Source organism: Manduca sexta, chromosome 21, assembly GCF_014839805.1.
Source record: "Manduca sexta isolate Smith_Timp_Sample1 chromosome 21, JHU_Msex_v1.0, whole genome shotgun sequence".
NCBI classification, from domain to species: Eukaryota; Metazoa; Arthropoda; class Insecta; order Lepidoptera; family Sphingidae; genus Manduca; species Manduca sexta.
The window spans coordinates 14517871-14535676 of NC_051135.1; the positions used below are offsets into that span (position 1 = coordinate 14517871).

General features: G+C 40.5%; 2 protein-coding genes across 5 annotated transcripts in view; one reads left to right on the forward strand and one right to left on the reverse strand.

Annotated features, from left to right (window-relative positions):
- Nucleotides 1-437: 437 nt before the first annotated feature.
- On the reverse strand, nt 438-4413 carry LOC115447900 (serine/arginine repetitive matrix protein 1). The gene is made up of 6 exons (XM_037441162.1): nt 4249-4413; nt 3425-3596; nt 2305-2421; nt 1921-1959; nt 961-1067; nt 438-598 (listed from the first exon to the last, which is right to left on the reverse strand). The coding sequence occupies exons 2-6, from the start codon at nt 3565-3567 to the stop codon at nt 438-440; spliced, it is 567 nt and encodes a 188-aa protein (XP_037297059.1). The 5' UTR covers nt 3568-3596; nt 4249-4413.
- A 2114-nt stretch (nt 4414-6527) lies between these two features.
- Nucleotides 6528-17806, forward strand: part of LOC115447906 — a 36972-nt gene continuing 25693 nt past the window's right edge. Inside the window, exons 1-5 of one of the 4 annotated variants that reach the window (XM_037440867.1) lie at nt 6528-8027; nt 9701-9918; nt 11619-11683; nt 11948-12167; nt 13712-13888. In XM_037440867.1, the coding sequence (XP_037296764.1) occupies nt 7207-8027; nt 9701-9918; nt 11619-11683; nt 11948-12167; nt 13712-13888 (1501 nt within the window). In that variant the 5' untranslated portion in view covers nt 6528-7206. The remainder of the gene's footprint in view (nt 8028-9700; nt 9919-11618; nt 11684-11947; nt 12168-13711; nt 13889-17806) is intronic. The other 3 variants (XM_037440866.1, XM_030175195.2, XM_037440868.1) reach the window with 3 other exon arrangements.

Sequence of the window (17806 nt, forward strand, 5' to 3'; positions counted from 1 at the left end):
ATAGTATCAATGGTTTATAAAATTATTAAAAGCAAATACTACGCAAGAAAGTCATAGCATAGCGGTGCGTTGCGTTGGAAGAAGTAGAACCGATTGAATTCGATTCCTTTATATTGAGCCTTCTAACGTGCTTCTTTTCTATGGAGAATAGGGTCAATGGAATTGGACAGTGATAATGGCTATTAATTGTTGCTGAAGTTTTCTTAACATGTCGTGCGAGCTTAAATCTCGTCACTTTATAGGTTATCTGGGGAGGATAACGTGATGTTCTAATCGTATTTCAAATTACAATTAATACCAATGTTAGACTTAAAATTGATTGTCGTAAATTATATTTATCGGTAGAAAAATATGTAGGTCGTTATAAAACCAATTGGGTTGTACACAAGTTTATTCAAAAATAAAAAAACATATCCAAACAGACACAGTACACACTATTAATTCTGAGCTAGCCTAGGGCTCAACGACGGCGACGACAACGACGGCGGCGTCTGCGGCGACAGCAGCTGCGACGGCGGCGGCGGCGACTGCGGCGGCGGCGGCAGCTGCGGCGGCGGCGTCTGCGGCGGCGGCAGCTGCGGCGGCGGCGGCGCCGGCGCTGCCAACCAGAGAGCCATAGCTAACACTCCACAGTGCCACGGTCGACCTTAGCTAAGTGTCATCAGCGACCAACGGTTATTTGAGTGGAATAGTCTGCGTGTTATGTGTGTACTGTCAATACTTTGGACAACATTTGAATATCAGCTGCTATTTATTTTATTATCTTTGATGTCGCGTGCTCTTAAAAAAATATATTCAGTACTTTTATGTCAAGTGAAAAGATGCATTACACCTACAAATAGTCATCTGAAACGTGCCTGTCCGTCTTAATTCTATAGGTATTTGCAGGTAAGGAATGGGTATTAGAATATTTTTTTTATTGCTTATTAAGAGATGAATGAATTAGGTGAGGTACCCTGCAAGAGCGGCGGCGGCGGCGGCGCCTGCGGCCGCAGCGATCCGATGGCTCCCCCGAGCGCGAGCGCGAGAACGAACGCCCGCGCGGCATCAGCTTGTCACCGTCCCGCCTGGAAGCACACGCTTACGTACGTCTACACGCACTGACTACAGTTCCGCATCATATAGGCATGATGCCACGACTCATCGAATACTACAATATCTGGGGCCTTATTCTCTATGACAGTGTAAACTCGCAACACGAGCGTGTTAAGTTATCTTCGTGAAATTTGCGTGGAATAGTATCCTGTATGCCAATTTCCACTGTCATAAACACGATCATAGTAAATTTTTTATTGGGCATTTTCGCCAATGAGCACCCGCCGCCGGGCCGTTTGCAAGCATTCTCAATAAATATAAGAGTAGAGTGTTACTGACAGGGCGGGGCGCTTCGGCAGCCGTGCGGTCAGGAAGGGCTCTACGCAGAAGGGGTCGGGCTCGGCGTCTGACGAGGCAGAGGACGCGCGTCTCTGGAGGGGGCGGAACGAGCCTTCAGACGTCTCCCCAGCCACACTCTTTAGGGAGCTGTCACACCGAGCACTTCATTTGGTCAATTTAAATATTTTGAAGTAATAAATATGAATAATTATAAGAATGAAAAGGATATGCCTAAAAAAGTTTTAGAAAGGTTATGTACTTATTTATGCCCCAGATACGTTTCAAATGTAAAAAAAATATGACACGTAAACAATGGCACGGTGCGGTGATTGAGTTAATATATTAAATCGATTCATTTCAATGTACCTAATATTATGCGTTTAGCAAAATAAATACCGCGCGAAAGGTGTTAACATGATCATCGTAAAAATTGTGGCGTCCTTTTCACAAGGCTCTTACTGTTGTACGACACGGTGATGCTTCAGCGTTACATTTTGTCTATAACAGTCTCGCGTGGTATTCTCCTCACTTTGAACGAATCCTTACCTTCTACTTATTCTCTCCTTGTCGCCTCCCGTGTGATCACTGTAACAACAGATTAAAAGTACGATATCAGCCTAAAACATAGGTTCAAAACACGTATGGCCCCAACGGAATCTTGTGGTTGAAGTAGGTATATTATGCAACTACAAAATTTCCAAAATAAGTAACTATTATATAATTGTATAGTACGTTTGTTCGTCTATAAGTACAGGTGCCCCACTAGCATAGCCTGAGAATCATTAATTGTCTATTACCGGAGGCGTCTAGGAGTCGAGACGAGGCAATAGCGTGGTGCGGAGAGAGGTGTGTCCTATTCGAGTGATGTCTAGGTTGTGCCTCGAGCCATAATACAAAAAGTTAATGTTAAAGTAGCAATGGTACTCCTACTTGTTCTCAAGCCCCTTGTCCTTTTGCTCGTCGTCAGCTTTCTTCCTGCCCGCGGCGAGGGTCTTGTCGTGGTGGCCACTCTCGTAGTTACGGCGCGCGGCGGTCGCGCGGTCGCGCCTGCAAACACCACATAGCAAAGCTATACGAGTATATCTTATTTCTATTTATGTTGCTTTGATAATAATACGTTATAGGTAATGTTCTACGACCAGTACTAGTAAGTGACCACTAGTCTAAATAGGTTTTTTTAATTATAGATAATAAACTTTCAGTTGTTTAATGGTTTTTAAATAATTTCTTATCATAAGTTACACTAAAACCTGGTGGTCGACTAATGAAATTTATATTACTAATACATTAGAAAGCGATCATTTGGTCGTTCTGACTCACAAAATATTTTTTTCTTTTGCTTATTCTTTTTCTAATATTCAGTTTATGGGTATAATTTTTTTTGTATTTATTCGGAGTTTAAAAGTCTTAAAGATGCAAACATTTAACATTCAACTTCTTTAACTCACTCGTGAAATGCAGTCGCTAACTGAATAGCTCAAAAAGTACGATCACGATTACAGAAATTAATGACCGCAAACTATTTAAAGCTAAGAAGTAAGTTTGTTCAATAGTCGACCTTAAGATTCCTAACGAGTTATTTTTTTTTATTCATTTAACAAAAAGTATTATCAGATAATTGAATACTATTAATATGGATTATTATTTGATATTTAAGTACGTATAATTAAAAGAGAATGAAGTTTATTACAAATATAAAAATATATACATTTTGATGCGATTGAAGTTAACAAGTCCGCTAAGTGGTCAGTGACCGATGCAACGACAGTACATATTTTTTTCATTCTGCTTTATAAGTACTGGATGTCTGATGTTTCTTTAAAGCATTTGACATTCTCGCATCTCCTGTTAGTAGTTATATGTTCTGGCTGATTTCAAGTACTTACGAAGAGTTGCTATTTATAACATACAATTTTGTAGTTGCATATACACACTATATAGTTGCATATACACTCCTTTCCTAGCAGGTAGACTACCAAGTGCTCCAATGTTTCCTGTGAATAAGTAAGTATTACCGTACATAAGTTGTAACGAGATATTCCGAACTCACTTCCTTTTAAAGTCGACGTAGGTCTTGAGGCGTGCGGTGTAGCGCGGCGCCTCTGTGTCGCTGCGCTTGCGCATGAACTCCACGAAGTCCTCATTCAGCTTTTTCGTCTTGTCGTCGTCGGGCTCCATACCGTCGCAGCCCATCGGCAGCTCCTCCACACACTCACCGAATCCTACAATCGATTTACGAATCCACACCTAGTGTCTAATCAATGTTACATATAAGCAGGACGAATGGATGGGCGACTGGCTGTAGTACGTACCACTCTCAGAAGATCGTAGTGGTAGAATTATTGTATAGATCGTTAAGATTAAATTTGGAGAGTATTTTTTTGGAAAACCTAAAACTGTCTTCCTGGGCGTCGAGCTGGGCGGCGAGCCCACCTCACCTGCATGAGGCGCCTTGGACTCGTGAGTCAGCAATAAAGCGTGATCCATTATGTTCTCTGATTCCGAATTCTGGATTCTTCGAAAATATTATTAATATTATAAATGCCAAGTTTCGAAAAAAAATTTTGTAAGATTGTTAGATGTTTGTTAGAAGTAAGGGTAGTATCCCGATAATTAGCGCCCATGGAGAATATTTGAAGTTTTTGATCTGATATAGCGCTGGTTTTGTACAGGCGGCGTTTCGGATCGCTACAATGATTTAGAGACTTTTATAGCGGGAAAGGGTTTTCCCGTGTCGAAGCTGCTTGGTAGCAGCTTCGACACGGGAAAACCCGTGAGGGAAAAAAGAGATGGTTCTCTTAGTAAATAATTAATGAGGTGTGGCAACGTGGGACTTTCATCGCAGCATCCGTGAGCTACTAAAATATTACCAACCTTTCACACATTTGCAGTCGTCGGTAAAAGCATTTTATAATGTGAAATGAACACTTAAACAATTTAAATATGAAATATAAAACTGTTACAATACGTGCGTCATAGCAAATTTTTGTTTCGACTGCTGCGGCTATTCTACGTATGAATAAATGTCAAACTAATTTCTTAAATGTTTCTGCCAGCTTCTCTCAAAAGCAGGTCTGAGGTAATATAGTTTCCAATATGAGTACCTATTGAGTATAATTTGTACTGTTAGTGTAAATTTTTATAATTTTATTTATTTAAGAAAGCGCACCAATAGCACATTAATTAGCGTAAATACTGATTCACCTGCTTATTGAACGGGTGTACAGCATTCACAATATTAGTATATTAAACATTGTTGTGTAGTCTTCGGTATTCCAAATACGATAAAGCAACTAATTAAGATTGCATGCAAAATAAGAAGAAAATATTAAATTATATTACACAAGTTAGACTCAAACCACTCTTCGGCTTTGTCGAGCACTTATGGTAGCGCATCTTTTCGAAGCATGTGTTATGATGTAACGCATATGTCAAGACCTTATGACTTTTAGTCTTCAGAGCATTGTATACGTTTCTTTTTCTGACTTCAGGAGAATAAAGTCCTGTGTAAGTACGGACTTTTTACAAAAAAAACCTTTCATATACCATCCGTCCGTACTTACACTATAAGTAGATATCCTATACAATATCTGGGCAATTTGTGTGTTAGGTAGATGAGTATAAGAATATCACTGTACTACCGTATTCTAGATGACTACGCACAATAGCGTTATATAATATTATAATTTCTAACATCAGTTCTAACGTGCGCGAAGTATTTTGTGTTGAGCTTTAAAGAACCCAGCATTAGAGTAGACTTCTTCACCACTGAGTCTATAAGTGACGAAAAACGACGTTCCTTGTCAATTCCACGCCAAGGTCTTTAATCTCATTTGGTTTGAGTAACTCTGTACCGCTTATTCTGTAGCCTGATTGAAAAGAGCATTTTTCCTCGTAAATTTTATATAAAACACTTATTTGGATTAACTTTCATGAAATTCTTACTGCACCAATCCTGGATACGTGTTAAGTCGACTTGAATTAGTTTTGTATAATTAAAAGAATGTTTTTTTTTGTATTTTGTAAAGTTTTTATCATATAACAATATTTAGCAGTGTTGTATGACTTTTTGCTTAATATGATCGAAATCAATAGGAAAGGGATCCATGTATACCCAAATGCTCTAACTTCTTCAGCAGTAACAACTTTCGCAGTCGTCCATTAATTCGTAATGACCATCGCCGAAAGAACTATTAAAAATGTAGTATAATGGCAATGCGGAACCTCAACGTTTTAAGAACAGTTGATATACAGTCCGGACCAGCACCTTTGATTAAGTCTAATTGTTTATTTTTTTTTTATTTCTTGTTCAGTTATTTAATAATATCAGTCCTGTATTATATACTGTCCCACTGCTGGGCACGGGCCTCCTCTACTAATAAGAGGGAATAGGCCTTAGTCCACCACACTGGCCTTGTGCGGGTTGGTAGACTTCACACACCCTCGAAAATTCCTAATAAAGAATTTCTCAGGTATACAATTATTAATCCTTAATGGATCAAAAGCAGCGTCTGAGATTATGGAGTTATCACGATTGAGAGACGAAGTGAACTGTTGGGCGAAAATATTGGCAATAACTTAGTTGAGATAAATCTAGGTCCACGCTGACGAAGTTATATTTATAATATTGTAGGATAAAAATATTTTTTGAGGGTATTTGTAATTCCTTTTGCAATAAAAACACAGAGCGTTTGACAGACCGGGCAGTCGTCAGTCAGCAGTGAGCAGTTGTTCATTACCAGTCGTACCGGTTGTTTGGTTTGTGTAATATTTGTGAAAGTATATCTGTACACAGTGATATATTTTTTTTTATTTTAATAATAATCGTTTCAGTTCCTAACAATATTATAATTAGTACCACTTGTAATATACTTTAACGACAAAATTCTTTGCCCTTTAATATCTTAACAACGTTAGTTTTAATCTATAAAGTAAATACCTAGGTATATTCAATAAATAAAATTACTTTCCAAAAACGTGTACAGCGTTTACATATCAGTCACAACTCACATGGGCAGACAGAAAATGATTAGAAAAAGAAAATTGTGAATGAACGACGAGTGAACATTGTTTTACTCTCAAAAAATGGGTTAATGGGTTCTGTATTCGGAAGCCGTGTAACATTGAGGACGTATTAATGCAACTAACTTATCTATGTTCATATTCTCAACTTTATGGAACGAAACACAAAGTATATTTTTGTTTCAGACGATAGTTTAGGTCGGTGGAGTTAAAAATATAACTTCGGCTTTCTTCGATAATTTCCGTCAATTTTCGTCGGAAAACGACAGTGTGCGGTCCGCTGCCCGCCCTAGAGCATGCGCACACGCATTGGGCGGCGCGAGTTGAAAATATAATAATATTTTATAATCAACTTTATTATTATTAGTCATAATGAACAGTTCTGTGTCGTCCAAGCATAAACAATATTTACCAGTGGCAACGTAAAATAACAACTTATGTCTATTTTTAACAAAACTTGAAGCAAGTATGCTGTGAGATTTAAAATAGTTTCGACGTTTGAATGGTCGATACAATGTGTATTGGAGTTTCCAATTTATACGTGACTTATTAATAGACATTATGAGTGTTAGTATAACAAAGCACTTCGGCAGCCGCGTCCCAGTGTGGGACTGCACGTGAACCAGAGTATATTGATAATTACCAAAAATTCCAGTGCAGTGACACACCAGTAGCTACAGCGGGAGTAAACAAATAAAACAATCTCATTGTATAACATATGCATTCCTCGAAATACCGCCGCGTCCTATCAGCAGAGCGACACACGTGCTTTTATTTTCTATTATAAATAGATCACACGAGTGAGACACGATGACGTCAATGAAGGACGGCGACGTCACCGATGCAGTCCGTGAAGACGACAAGCAAGGGATCCCTCGAAAGGATTCCAAAGATTTGTCAGACTTGCCTCCCAGCGGCACCTCGCTGCACAAGAGAAGAAGAGGGGAACCTCCCGCAACGCTGTCTGTTAAATCACCGCAAACTCCTTCCGATGCCGAGGGGTCCTCGCCGTTGACTGCGCGGACTCCTGACGACTGGAGCCTTATCGACGAGATTCCTGATCCAGAACAAATATGCGAGAGTATGCTCCAGAGGTTAAAAGAGAGAGACGACGCTATGTCCAAGCGTGGCAGAGAAGTAGCTCAGCACACCAAAGAAACTATGGAAGCGCTCGATCAACTAGAGAAACTCCTGGAACTCTTGGACCAATTGGTAGCTTTAAAAGAACACAACTCGCGGCTACTGCGAAGGTTAAGAGACGTGAAACATTTAAAAAAACTTCACAGCGCGCACAAAAAGATTGACCTGGAAAATGAAAAGCTAAAGTATGAGTATAAGGAGTTGCAGTTGATACAGGAGGCGCTGGATGCCGAGCTGGAGTGCGAGTACGGGCAAGTGCTGTTCGACTCCATGATCACCGGCGGCAGGATGAAACGATCTGGGTCCAAATGGAAGGGTCATACAAGATTTGGTGGCTCACTACTAAGAAAACAGCGATCCCGCTCTGCAGGAGGAGAAGATAGTGACGTCAGTCCTGGCACTCCGTTGCGGAGGAGATCAGAGGGAGTGTTCTCCAAAGAAGTGGAGAAATCGAGGGTCTCCAAGTGGACCAAAGTGAAAGCAGCTTTCAGGTAAATATTATGTCTTGCCGATGAATCCTGTACATATTACACTATTTATGTGCTATAATGTGAAAACTAAACCTTTCACTTGCTTGCCTTGCACTTACTTGCACTTACAGCGATCATATTGTTTTCGATTTTTATCACAGAGTGTAAGTAAGCGTTTTACAAAGCAGTTCTTTTCGATCTTTGATAATTACGTTTGTTAATTAGTGTTTAATAACTGTATGATTAATCATAATTAAATTTTTTTTCTAATCATTTTTAAATAGAATATAGAGCAGAAAGAACTATTTATAATAACAGACCCTTCGAATTGCTTAATAGTTAACCCACGAGCTTTCTATTAAACTATTAGCGGTTTTATTTGATGTGGATTTCAATGAGACGACGAGAGACGATCAGACGTTCAGGATTAATTTGATACCATTCTTAGAGCGTCACCACATTATGTTGTGATCTATGGGAAAATCTTCGTAAAGGTCAATGCTACACTTTTATAATCTACACCTGGTTCTTTTCTATTTTTAGTCAATGGACATTATTTTATTTATTTATTTAATTTTATTCTATTATATTACATTAGATCTTCCCGCAATCCCGATTATTGTTTGATTAGTTGTTATATTCTATTAGTTCAGACATCTGTGACATTATAGTTCATATGGTGGTGGCACATTTTTTGTCCTGGTAGATCTTAAGCTGTGCATTTATCTTGTTTATTCTTCTTTTTATAAAACCTACTGATGAACATATTCGTATAAAATTTGAGTTATATTACTACTCTCAAGTATCTGTACGCGTTTGTTAATTTTCTTTGAAACTTTCCACGCCCTAATACACATTATAGTGTATGAGTCGCGGAATCATGATGGAGATGTTCATCCCAAGAATTACAAAAAATCCAGACATCAAATGTTTCTTGGAAGCTGCTTAAAATAATAAACCGCACGACGCGGATGTGTAATGGCGACGTTAAGAGAATGCAAATAACTGTCGAGAAAAATACGCGGCTACAGAACATACACCATTACAAGTCTCTGCTACTGTCCGGCGAAACTACAGGTCTCTCGCCTGATGGTACAAAGTAATATCAATCTCATCATTTAGATTTACTTATTGTCACCTGGCACTGCGCAGTACTCTACTCTCGTCACCTTCGGATATCAGATGTTAAGTCTTGGATCGTCTATTAATTTTACTGACTTTAGTTAGATATCTTTAAAGAAAAATCATTAGGCATTAACGTCGCTGTTCGGCACATGGTATCCAGTGGCACGAGAGATATTCTCAAGAGATATTTCACTAACATTCTCTATGTGCCATTAACGTAGACTCGCCAGCTCCAATATTGCATTGTCCGCCAAACAAAACATATCTAACTTAGCAGCTACGGTTCGCATGACATATAACATTGCTGAAGTGTCAAGAGTGATGTGAATGGCGAAGTACTTATATCGGCTCTTGTAATACAAGGAAATAAAAGCTAGTGTACCCCATGTGTTACTGTGTTTACCTTATTAGGAGTGGTGAATAGGTTTGCCCGCCTGTGTATTCGCGCTTGTTTAGTTACCGTTAGGGTGTACAGGATATTAGTTGCATCTCTGTTTTAGAGTTTAAGGTGCAAGTTAGTGATTTTCTATACTATTTGATTATGTGTAAACATGTACTACTCGTGTCAGATGGGAGAAGGCGCAGTGGGGCGCGGCGGGCATGGGCGGCATGGGCGGCGCGGCGGGTGCGGTGGCGGCGGGCGCGATGGTGGGCGCGGTGGCGCTGGCGGGCTCGTCGCCGGCGGCGCTGCCGCCGCCCGACCCGCGCGATTCCGCCAGCCTCACTCCCGGCAGCGCGCTCTCGCTCACACCTAATTCCTCCTGCGAAGAGCTCGCCATGGACGCAAGTCAGTTATGCTCACATAATATCATGCTGTGTTCACACCGGCTACATATGCGATATGCACGTCTATTCGAACGCCCCTTCAGTTATCCGTTGACATTACGTCATTGGTGTCGCTGTGGCGTAGGGCAAGGTGTAAAAAAATAGATCACTACCTTTAAAATAATATAAACTCATAGAGTCATATAACTAACTAGCTTATGCACACGTCACCGCCTGCGTTATTAAGTTTTTCATGAAAATGTGATAAATGGGCATTTAACACTAAAATATTTTTTCAATTCAAACCAATAGTTCCCGAGATTAGCGGTTTGAAACATACAAACAAACTCTTCAGGTTTATATAATACTATAGCTTTAGCAAGAACCACCACCGATAATCTATATCTATACTATTATATAAAGCTGAAGAGTTTGTTTGTTTGTTTGTTTGTTTGTTTGTTTGTTTGAACGCGCTAATCTCAGGAACTACCGGTCCAAACCGAAAAATTCTTTTACGTTGGATAGCCCTTTGTTCGTGGAGTGCTATAGGCTATATATCATCACGCTATACCCAATAGGAGCGGGGCAGTAATGGCTAATCTCAGGAACTACCGGTCCAAAGTGAAAAATTCTTTTTGCGTTGGATAGCCCTTTATTCGTGGAGTGCTATAGGCTATATATTATCACGCTATACCCAATAGGAGCGGGGCAGTAATGGCTAATCTCAGGAACTACCGGTCCAAACTGAAAAATTCTTTTTGCGTTGGATAACCCTTTGTTCGTGGAGTGCTATAGGCTATAAATCATCACGCTATACCCAATAGGAGCGGAGCAGTAATGGCTAATCTCAGGAACTACCGATTCGAACTGAAAACATATTTTTGTGTTGAATAGTCCTTTGTTTGTGGAGTGCTCAAAGTTATATATCATCACGCTATGACCAATAGGAGCGGAGCAGTAATGGCTAATCTTGGGAACTACCGGTTTCAACCAAAAATTCGTTTTTTGTTGGATAGCCCTTTATTTGTGGACCGCTATAAGCTATATATCATCACGCTATGGCCAATAGGAGCGGAGCAGTAATGGCTAATCTCAGGAACTACCGGTTTGAACTGAAAAAATCTTTTTGTGTTGGATAGCCCTTTGTTCCTGGAGTGCTATAGGCTATATATCATCACGCTATGACCAATAGGAGCGGAGCAGTAATGAAACATGTTGCAAAAACGGGGAAAATTATGAGTTTTGAGAGCTTCCGTTGCCTGCGCTGCGTAAACGGTTAAAGTTATGCAACAATGATGTATGACGGGATTGTTTCACTTAAAAAGTTCTAAATAATATAACAAAAGTCCCCCGCTGCATCTGTCTGTTACGTGTTAAACTCAAAAACTACCCAACGTATTAAGATGAAATTTGGTATGGAGACAGTTTGAGACCCTGGGAAGAACATAGGCTCCCGGGAAACTACTATTTTTATAACGGAAAACTTTAGCTTAAAAAACTTTATAACGCGGGCGGAGACGCGAGCAAAAGCTAGTATTATTATATGGATCAAGTCACACTTAAATAATACTTACCCATTGTTTACCCACCCTTGAAAACTTCAACGAGTTTAGGGTTTGACATCTATATGTTAGGCCCAAAATACACCCGCCCTGTCTCAGAAGGGCGTAGTGTGTAGTGTGAGCAATGTTAAATACTTACTGGTCGGGTGTTCGGTTGCAGACTGCCGAAAGAGCACGCTCCGCGGAGACGAGATCAACGCCGCCTTCCTGCAGGCGCCCCCACAGGTCACTACTCACTCACTCTCACCAATATTCGATTTGTAGCCGTAGAGTGTTTAATGTCACTTGATTTGCGTGTCGGTCACTGAAGATGAGTGGCTCGTTTGCCAACCTGCATTCTTAAAAAAACATTGACAATTCCTGGGTTTTATATTTTATTTCAAAGATTATATTTATTTCGCCATAAGACTTTCATACATTCAAAATGGCTAATAAGAGCAACTATAATCGATAAAAGTTGAACCAAATTAAAAGAATCAATTCTCTCAGGATGACAGTTCGACATCTCCCTCGCCCAACAAACTCCATAAGAGTCCGTGGGGCAAGATGCGCGACATGATCCAGACCCACCGCGAGTCGGTGAAGAAGCGGTCGCGCGGCGGGTGGCGCGGCGCGGAGGGCCCGCTGCGGCGCCGCTCCTTCAGCGACGGCGGCGACAGCGACGCGCCGCCCGCCCTCACCCTCACCATACCCTCCTCCGAGGAGCTCGGTGAGTTGTATACGTTACAGAACATTCAGTAGGTGTAGTTGTGACTCGTACACATTCAGCATATTTGTCGCGCGTGTGGTGGTTTTGATGCCCTTCCCTCGTGGCCAGCAGCACGCGCTGTCGTCACCGCAGCTACTGCCGGGGGAGGCGCTTACTAACACGACCATGTTATTTGTATATGTAGTGTATACGCGCGACAAATACGCCTACGGCCCTATGTAAGAATTACGCCTCACATTACATGTTTTGTGCCGTTGCTTGATTGTATTTATAGTATTTAATATAATTATGTATTTAGGTACCGCGCAGTAAATGCACACTTGTATAAGTTGTGGATAACGAAACCAACCCAAGTTATGGACCGCCATACTAATTAATTATTATACTTTCTTGTCTACTTCCTTATCGCCACTTAACTATTGTAATTTAACTTTCTTAATATTTACTTAACTACGTACCTAACATTTTCATACACGTACAATATTTTGTGTGTTTATACGACAAAGTCCTTTTAGGGGTCAAAGGTTACCTGTTTAGAAGTAGTGAGCTTATAATGTGGTTAGTAACTTCATCTAAATTGTAAAGGAATAATCCGTAAGTGACCATCACGGTTCGAGTTTATTTACCAGCCCTTATGTTTATGACTTAGTGTGCACAATAGGATATACATCGAATGGAAACTCTGTATGATACATGGCCAATGATCAAGTGCAGGGAGTGCGGAGTGGGTACAAAGAGGGCGAGTGCTCGTCGCATGAATGTGTTCCGGTGATTCGTTGAAATCAAGCCAAATATTTCCATTTGACTGTCCTCTTTAACTCGTCCCTGTTGCTGTAGGCGACTTTATCGCAAAAATACGGAAAACGTGACATACTTACATGCAATAATGTGAAACAGATTTTATTCCTCGGAATTTTGAAGGAGCACTGTGAGCCATTTCATCTACTTCTAACATATATTGAGCTGACCGGGGCCGGGGGAATACTTGTGTACTGACAGGACATGTTGAGATTTGATTGGCTAATCGGATCACCAGATACTGAACAAATACCATCTCTATCCCTATTTTAGCTGTTCATATCGCATCGCGGCTGTCATTACTCCTTAGGTGATCAAATTGCTAGCTTGTTTAGTGGCGATAGCCTCGGAAGTGGAATGGACTGCTGAGACGATTGTCAGCAGGTTCAAAACCCAAGGGCCCTCACCTCTAACGTATTTAAAGTTGTGTGTATTCTTTAGGAATTATCGCTTGATGAACGGTAAAGAAAAAAATCGTGAGGAAACCTGCATACCTAAAAAGTTATCTGTAGGAATTTTGAGGGTATGTGAAGTCCGCCAATGCGCACTAGGCCAGTGTGATGGACTAAGGCTTAATCTCTCTCATAAGTCGAGGAGGTCCTTGCCCAGCAGTGGGCCAGTAGTATATTATTATTGCCTCTTGCCAAAAATATATTTATGTGGGTGATCGGAGCTAACATAGTACCATTACAGTAATAACGAGACAGAGAGGCCTTCCGGCTACAGATGTGATTTTGTTTCCGAAGAGTGTGTGGCTTGCCCGCCGGCGCGGTCGCTGGAGCTGGGCGCGCGCCCGCCGCACCGGCCGCACCGGCCCGCGCGCGCCTCCAAGTGGACCAAGGTGAAGCGCGCCTTCCTCACCTCCGCCTCCATGTCGGTCCCGTCCAGCCCCAACAGGCACAGCGCCTTTTTCACTGACGCAGGTAAGTGCGGCTGCGAGCTGCCGACCCTAGACACTCGCCGCTCACTGTCCATTTTTACACTCGCACACACCTACACAAAAATATACTAGCCTTACCCGTTGTGTGGCCGTAGGCTGTCTATTGCCTACACGGTGAGTCCGGGTTTACGCCTGTATTGGCTCACCTGTATACCCTATACACACACCACAGCGGAGTCGCGGCGACACGTGCGCTTTTGAATACCGATTTTATTTAGTTGTTTTTAATTATATGACAGCCTAATTTGTGCTATACTTAGGTTCATAATGCACGATCTGCTACCAAACTTACTGCACATAACAGGAAACTTGTTTAAATATTTTTTTCATTAGAGGAACATGTTATTTAAATCAATAGTCAATTTTAAAACCACTTAGTCGCCTTGTTGTTCTAAAGCACTAATGATAGCGGGCTATTATATATATTGGCTATAGACCGAGAGATCCTAGTATAGAATTTTGGTTGAACGTGTTTTTCTAATATAAAGGTACTTAGATTTGGGTACAAATAGAATAACAAACGAAGACACGATTTAAAAAACATGTTCTATTTCTTTCCGTCTCATCACATCCTCCTTCTACTGATTCTGTGACCTCGATAACTGCGAAAAATCATTATCTAGCGCTCCTATAGTATGGTGGTCCATAATGTTTATCGGTAATTATTCAGACGCCAAATATTTAGACTTTCCAAATATTTGGGTGTTTCTGTCGGAATGTATTGCCTACTGGCTAATTTTAACGGTAATGCGAATTTAATCGAGCTTTATTGGAGGGCAGACTATGAGCGGCCGTCCGGTGCTGCACTAATAGCAAAATTCTACTTATAAATCAAGTGAACATGATCATTTTTACCTATTTTCGGTTATTGTAATAAAAAATGGTGACCTTCTTGTAATAAGAAGATACATATTTTTTAACTGTTTAATTTTTACCTGTGTTACACTTGAACTTCAACTATATGCGTATTTCATTTTCAAGTTCAATCTGTGGCCGGGGTATAATTGATATCAGAATGATCGTGAAATGTATTGATAACTAAAATACTTTTTCTACTTATTAACCGTTACTACTAGTCTACTACATACTATATTATTACTATATACTTACCCAATATTTAAAAAATAAATTGATATATTATTGGTAAAACCTCAATCTAGAGTTAGGTACTAATTAAACTGATGTTAGGTGAGATTGAACGTCTGATTAAACAACCGTATTTATTCGATACCTAATGATATCCTGTTATTCTGCGGTGTTTTCGCCGGCTCATTATACCGGCCTGTGAAATCCGGATATACATAGTTTGGTCCATTATCGCCACACACTTATGTGAACTACTGTAGCGGTTTTACCACCGAATGTACCGTGGTCGCTATATGCTCCAGCGGATACAAAATATATCCTCCTACCAGCATTGACTAGTACATTTTTAAAAGTAGACATCTAGTGAAAGTTACGAAGCTACGGTACCTATGTAATGAAATCATTTTCTTACTTTATTTCGGTAATTTACAAGTCTACCACACATAATAGGTAGTGGATAATGGAAGCAACGGTTTTATTTACAACATTAAACTACATCACGTTTTGAACATACATGATAAAAGCCCACCTACGTATCTCATTCTTTATTCGAGTATTCAGTTTGTTGCACAATGTACAATTGAGTCTCGACTGGATACCTCACATTAAACACTGATATTGTAGTCATAAGACTCCATAGAAAACATGTTTGCGTAATTTACACTTTTATTTACATTGTTAGAATCAAATAACATTGTACTCGTTACTTTCAATGCATGTAATATTGCGTAGGTATTTAACGCTAAATAAAGCCACTGTGTATGCAGTTTAATATAATATATGGTTATTAGCGAAAAGCATGTTAGTGGGCGCGCTAGACGGCGCGCGGAGAGAACAAATGGAACAATCCCGAAAGCGTTGGCACGTGCATGTGATTATTAGCCAGTGAATTACGATAGATTACAGAGCTTTGAGCATACCGTAGAGTGCGCTAATGGGAAGACGCCGAGGTGTAGCATGTGTGATGTGCCAAGGGTACAGCCGCGCGGGCGGGGGATTTTGCAGAGGTCCTGGTGCAATTATAATTGCCTGGCTAAATCATCTGATTTACCGAGTGATATACCGAAATCACTTTCCAAAGCACTTTGAATACGGGATAAAATAAGGCTATACTTCAGCCAAATTTCAGTGTTTTACTGACAAATATTCAACTTTTATAAGTGTCTAGTATTTAGAAATATTTATATATAGCCGATGTACGGGAGAAGAGGACTCTAGCCTTCATAACGGTCAGCAGTAAACCTGCAATATAAACAGAGAGACACGCAGTAAACAGCATGTGTTTTCCGCAGCACTGCGACCGGAACCCATCGCATGACTCATTACAAATAATATTTGATGTGTGCAGTGTAACTAGTATTTAGATATTGCACCACATGCATTTAATAAACAAATACTGTGCAATACATATAAACGACTGATGGATGCAGTCGCCAAACTTGAATGTATATATAAATATATACCTACGTTCAAGTTTGTATAACAAATGCGCATACAAAGGCAATAAGGACCCTTAAATACATTTTATGACAAAAGTAATATTTTTCCTCTAAATTACAATTACAAAAAACATACAACTGCCTCCATCTAATCCTCCCATTGCCTAGTGTCGCGCGTGTCCTGCGCAGTGCGCGTGCGCCGCATTCTCGTGGAGACGCAGCTCAAGACGCAGATAATAACGTCATCGTAGGATCCATCTACCATTCGTCGCTCAGCGCTGTAATTAACTGTACAAACGCAACTCGTGCAGACCCACATAACGCCAAAACTTAATAATTCGTCAATAGACGACATGAATCCAGGACATTGGTTGAAGCACAGATAGACCACGATGATATGATATATGCACAACTCACTACATGGGCTCAGTCTTTTTCCTTCAAATAGGAGTAAGAGACGTTGCACCAACATTATCAGCCACAGGAATCGACTGATAAGAACATAGGCCTTCCCTAAAGATTTCTTCGCAGACTTCTTAGAAGCAGCACTCATTCAGCTTGTTCCTGCGACTTTTATCAAGTCGTTTGTTCAACTTGCAGGTGGGACTGGAAAGTTAGAACCCTGGGGCCACAGCCAAGACGCCTTTCTACGATCGTTAAAGTTAATGGAGAACAAAAAAATATATAAGAATGACATATTCAAGCGACAGACTTCCGATTTAGACAGATTTTCATTCGCATAAATATTTTAGTTTTGTATTAACGTAAAAGATTGAAGAAAGGTGTTTTGGCTACGGACCCTCAACGCAAATAGCGAGCTCTTATACGTTAAATTGATTTTGCTAGAAAATGGCGCCTAACGTCAGGTACAGGGCGCCCACTATCGATATAGAGACTCCTACGCGATGATGGACTGGTGGAACATGACAGTGAGTCGCTTTATGCGGTCACAACACACATTCAAAACAACAGTACTGCAGCAACCAAGCCAGAATGTAGATCGTGACCCCAAAACATATAAACGAAAAATCCAACACTTACCCTGACAGCGACTTGTAGCGCGCTGGCCGTGTCCATCCATTACCCGCTGGCGCGCCGCCAGGCGTGGATATATGAATAATTAAACAAAGTGAAATAGGGCATTCACCTGTGTTTTGTTATGTAACGTAAAAGGTCGGCGCAAACCTTTTGATGATAGATATGTGTAGCGGTGGAGTGAATATAAGTAAGGTAGAGTCGCGCTGTACATAATTAGATTTGTCTGCAGCATGAATGGGCCGGCTCGCCCGCGGTATTCCATTACTTCATCACTAAACTAACGAGAAGTGTCAGTTTTACGAACTGATAAGCACGTTCCAAATGATTAGTAACATTGT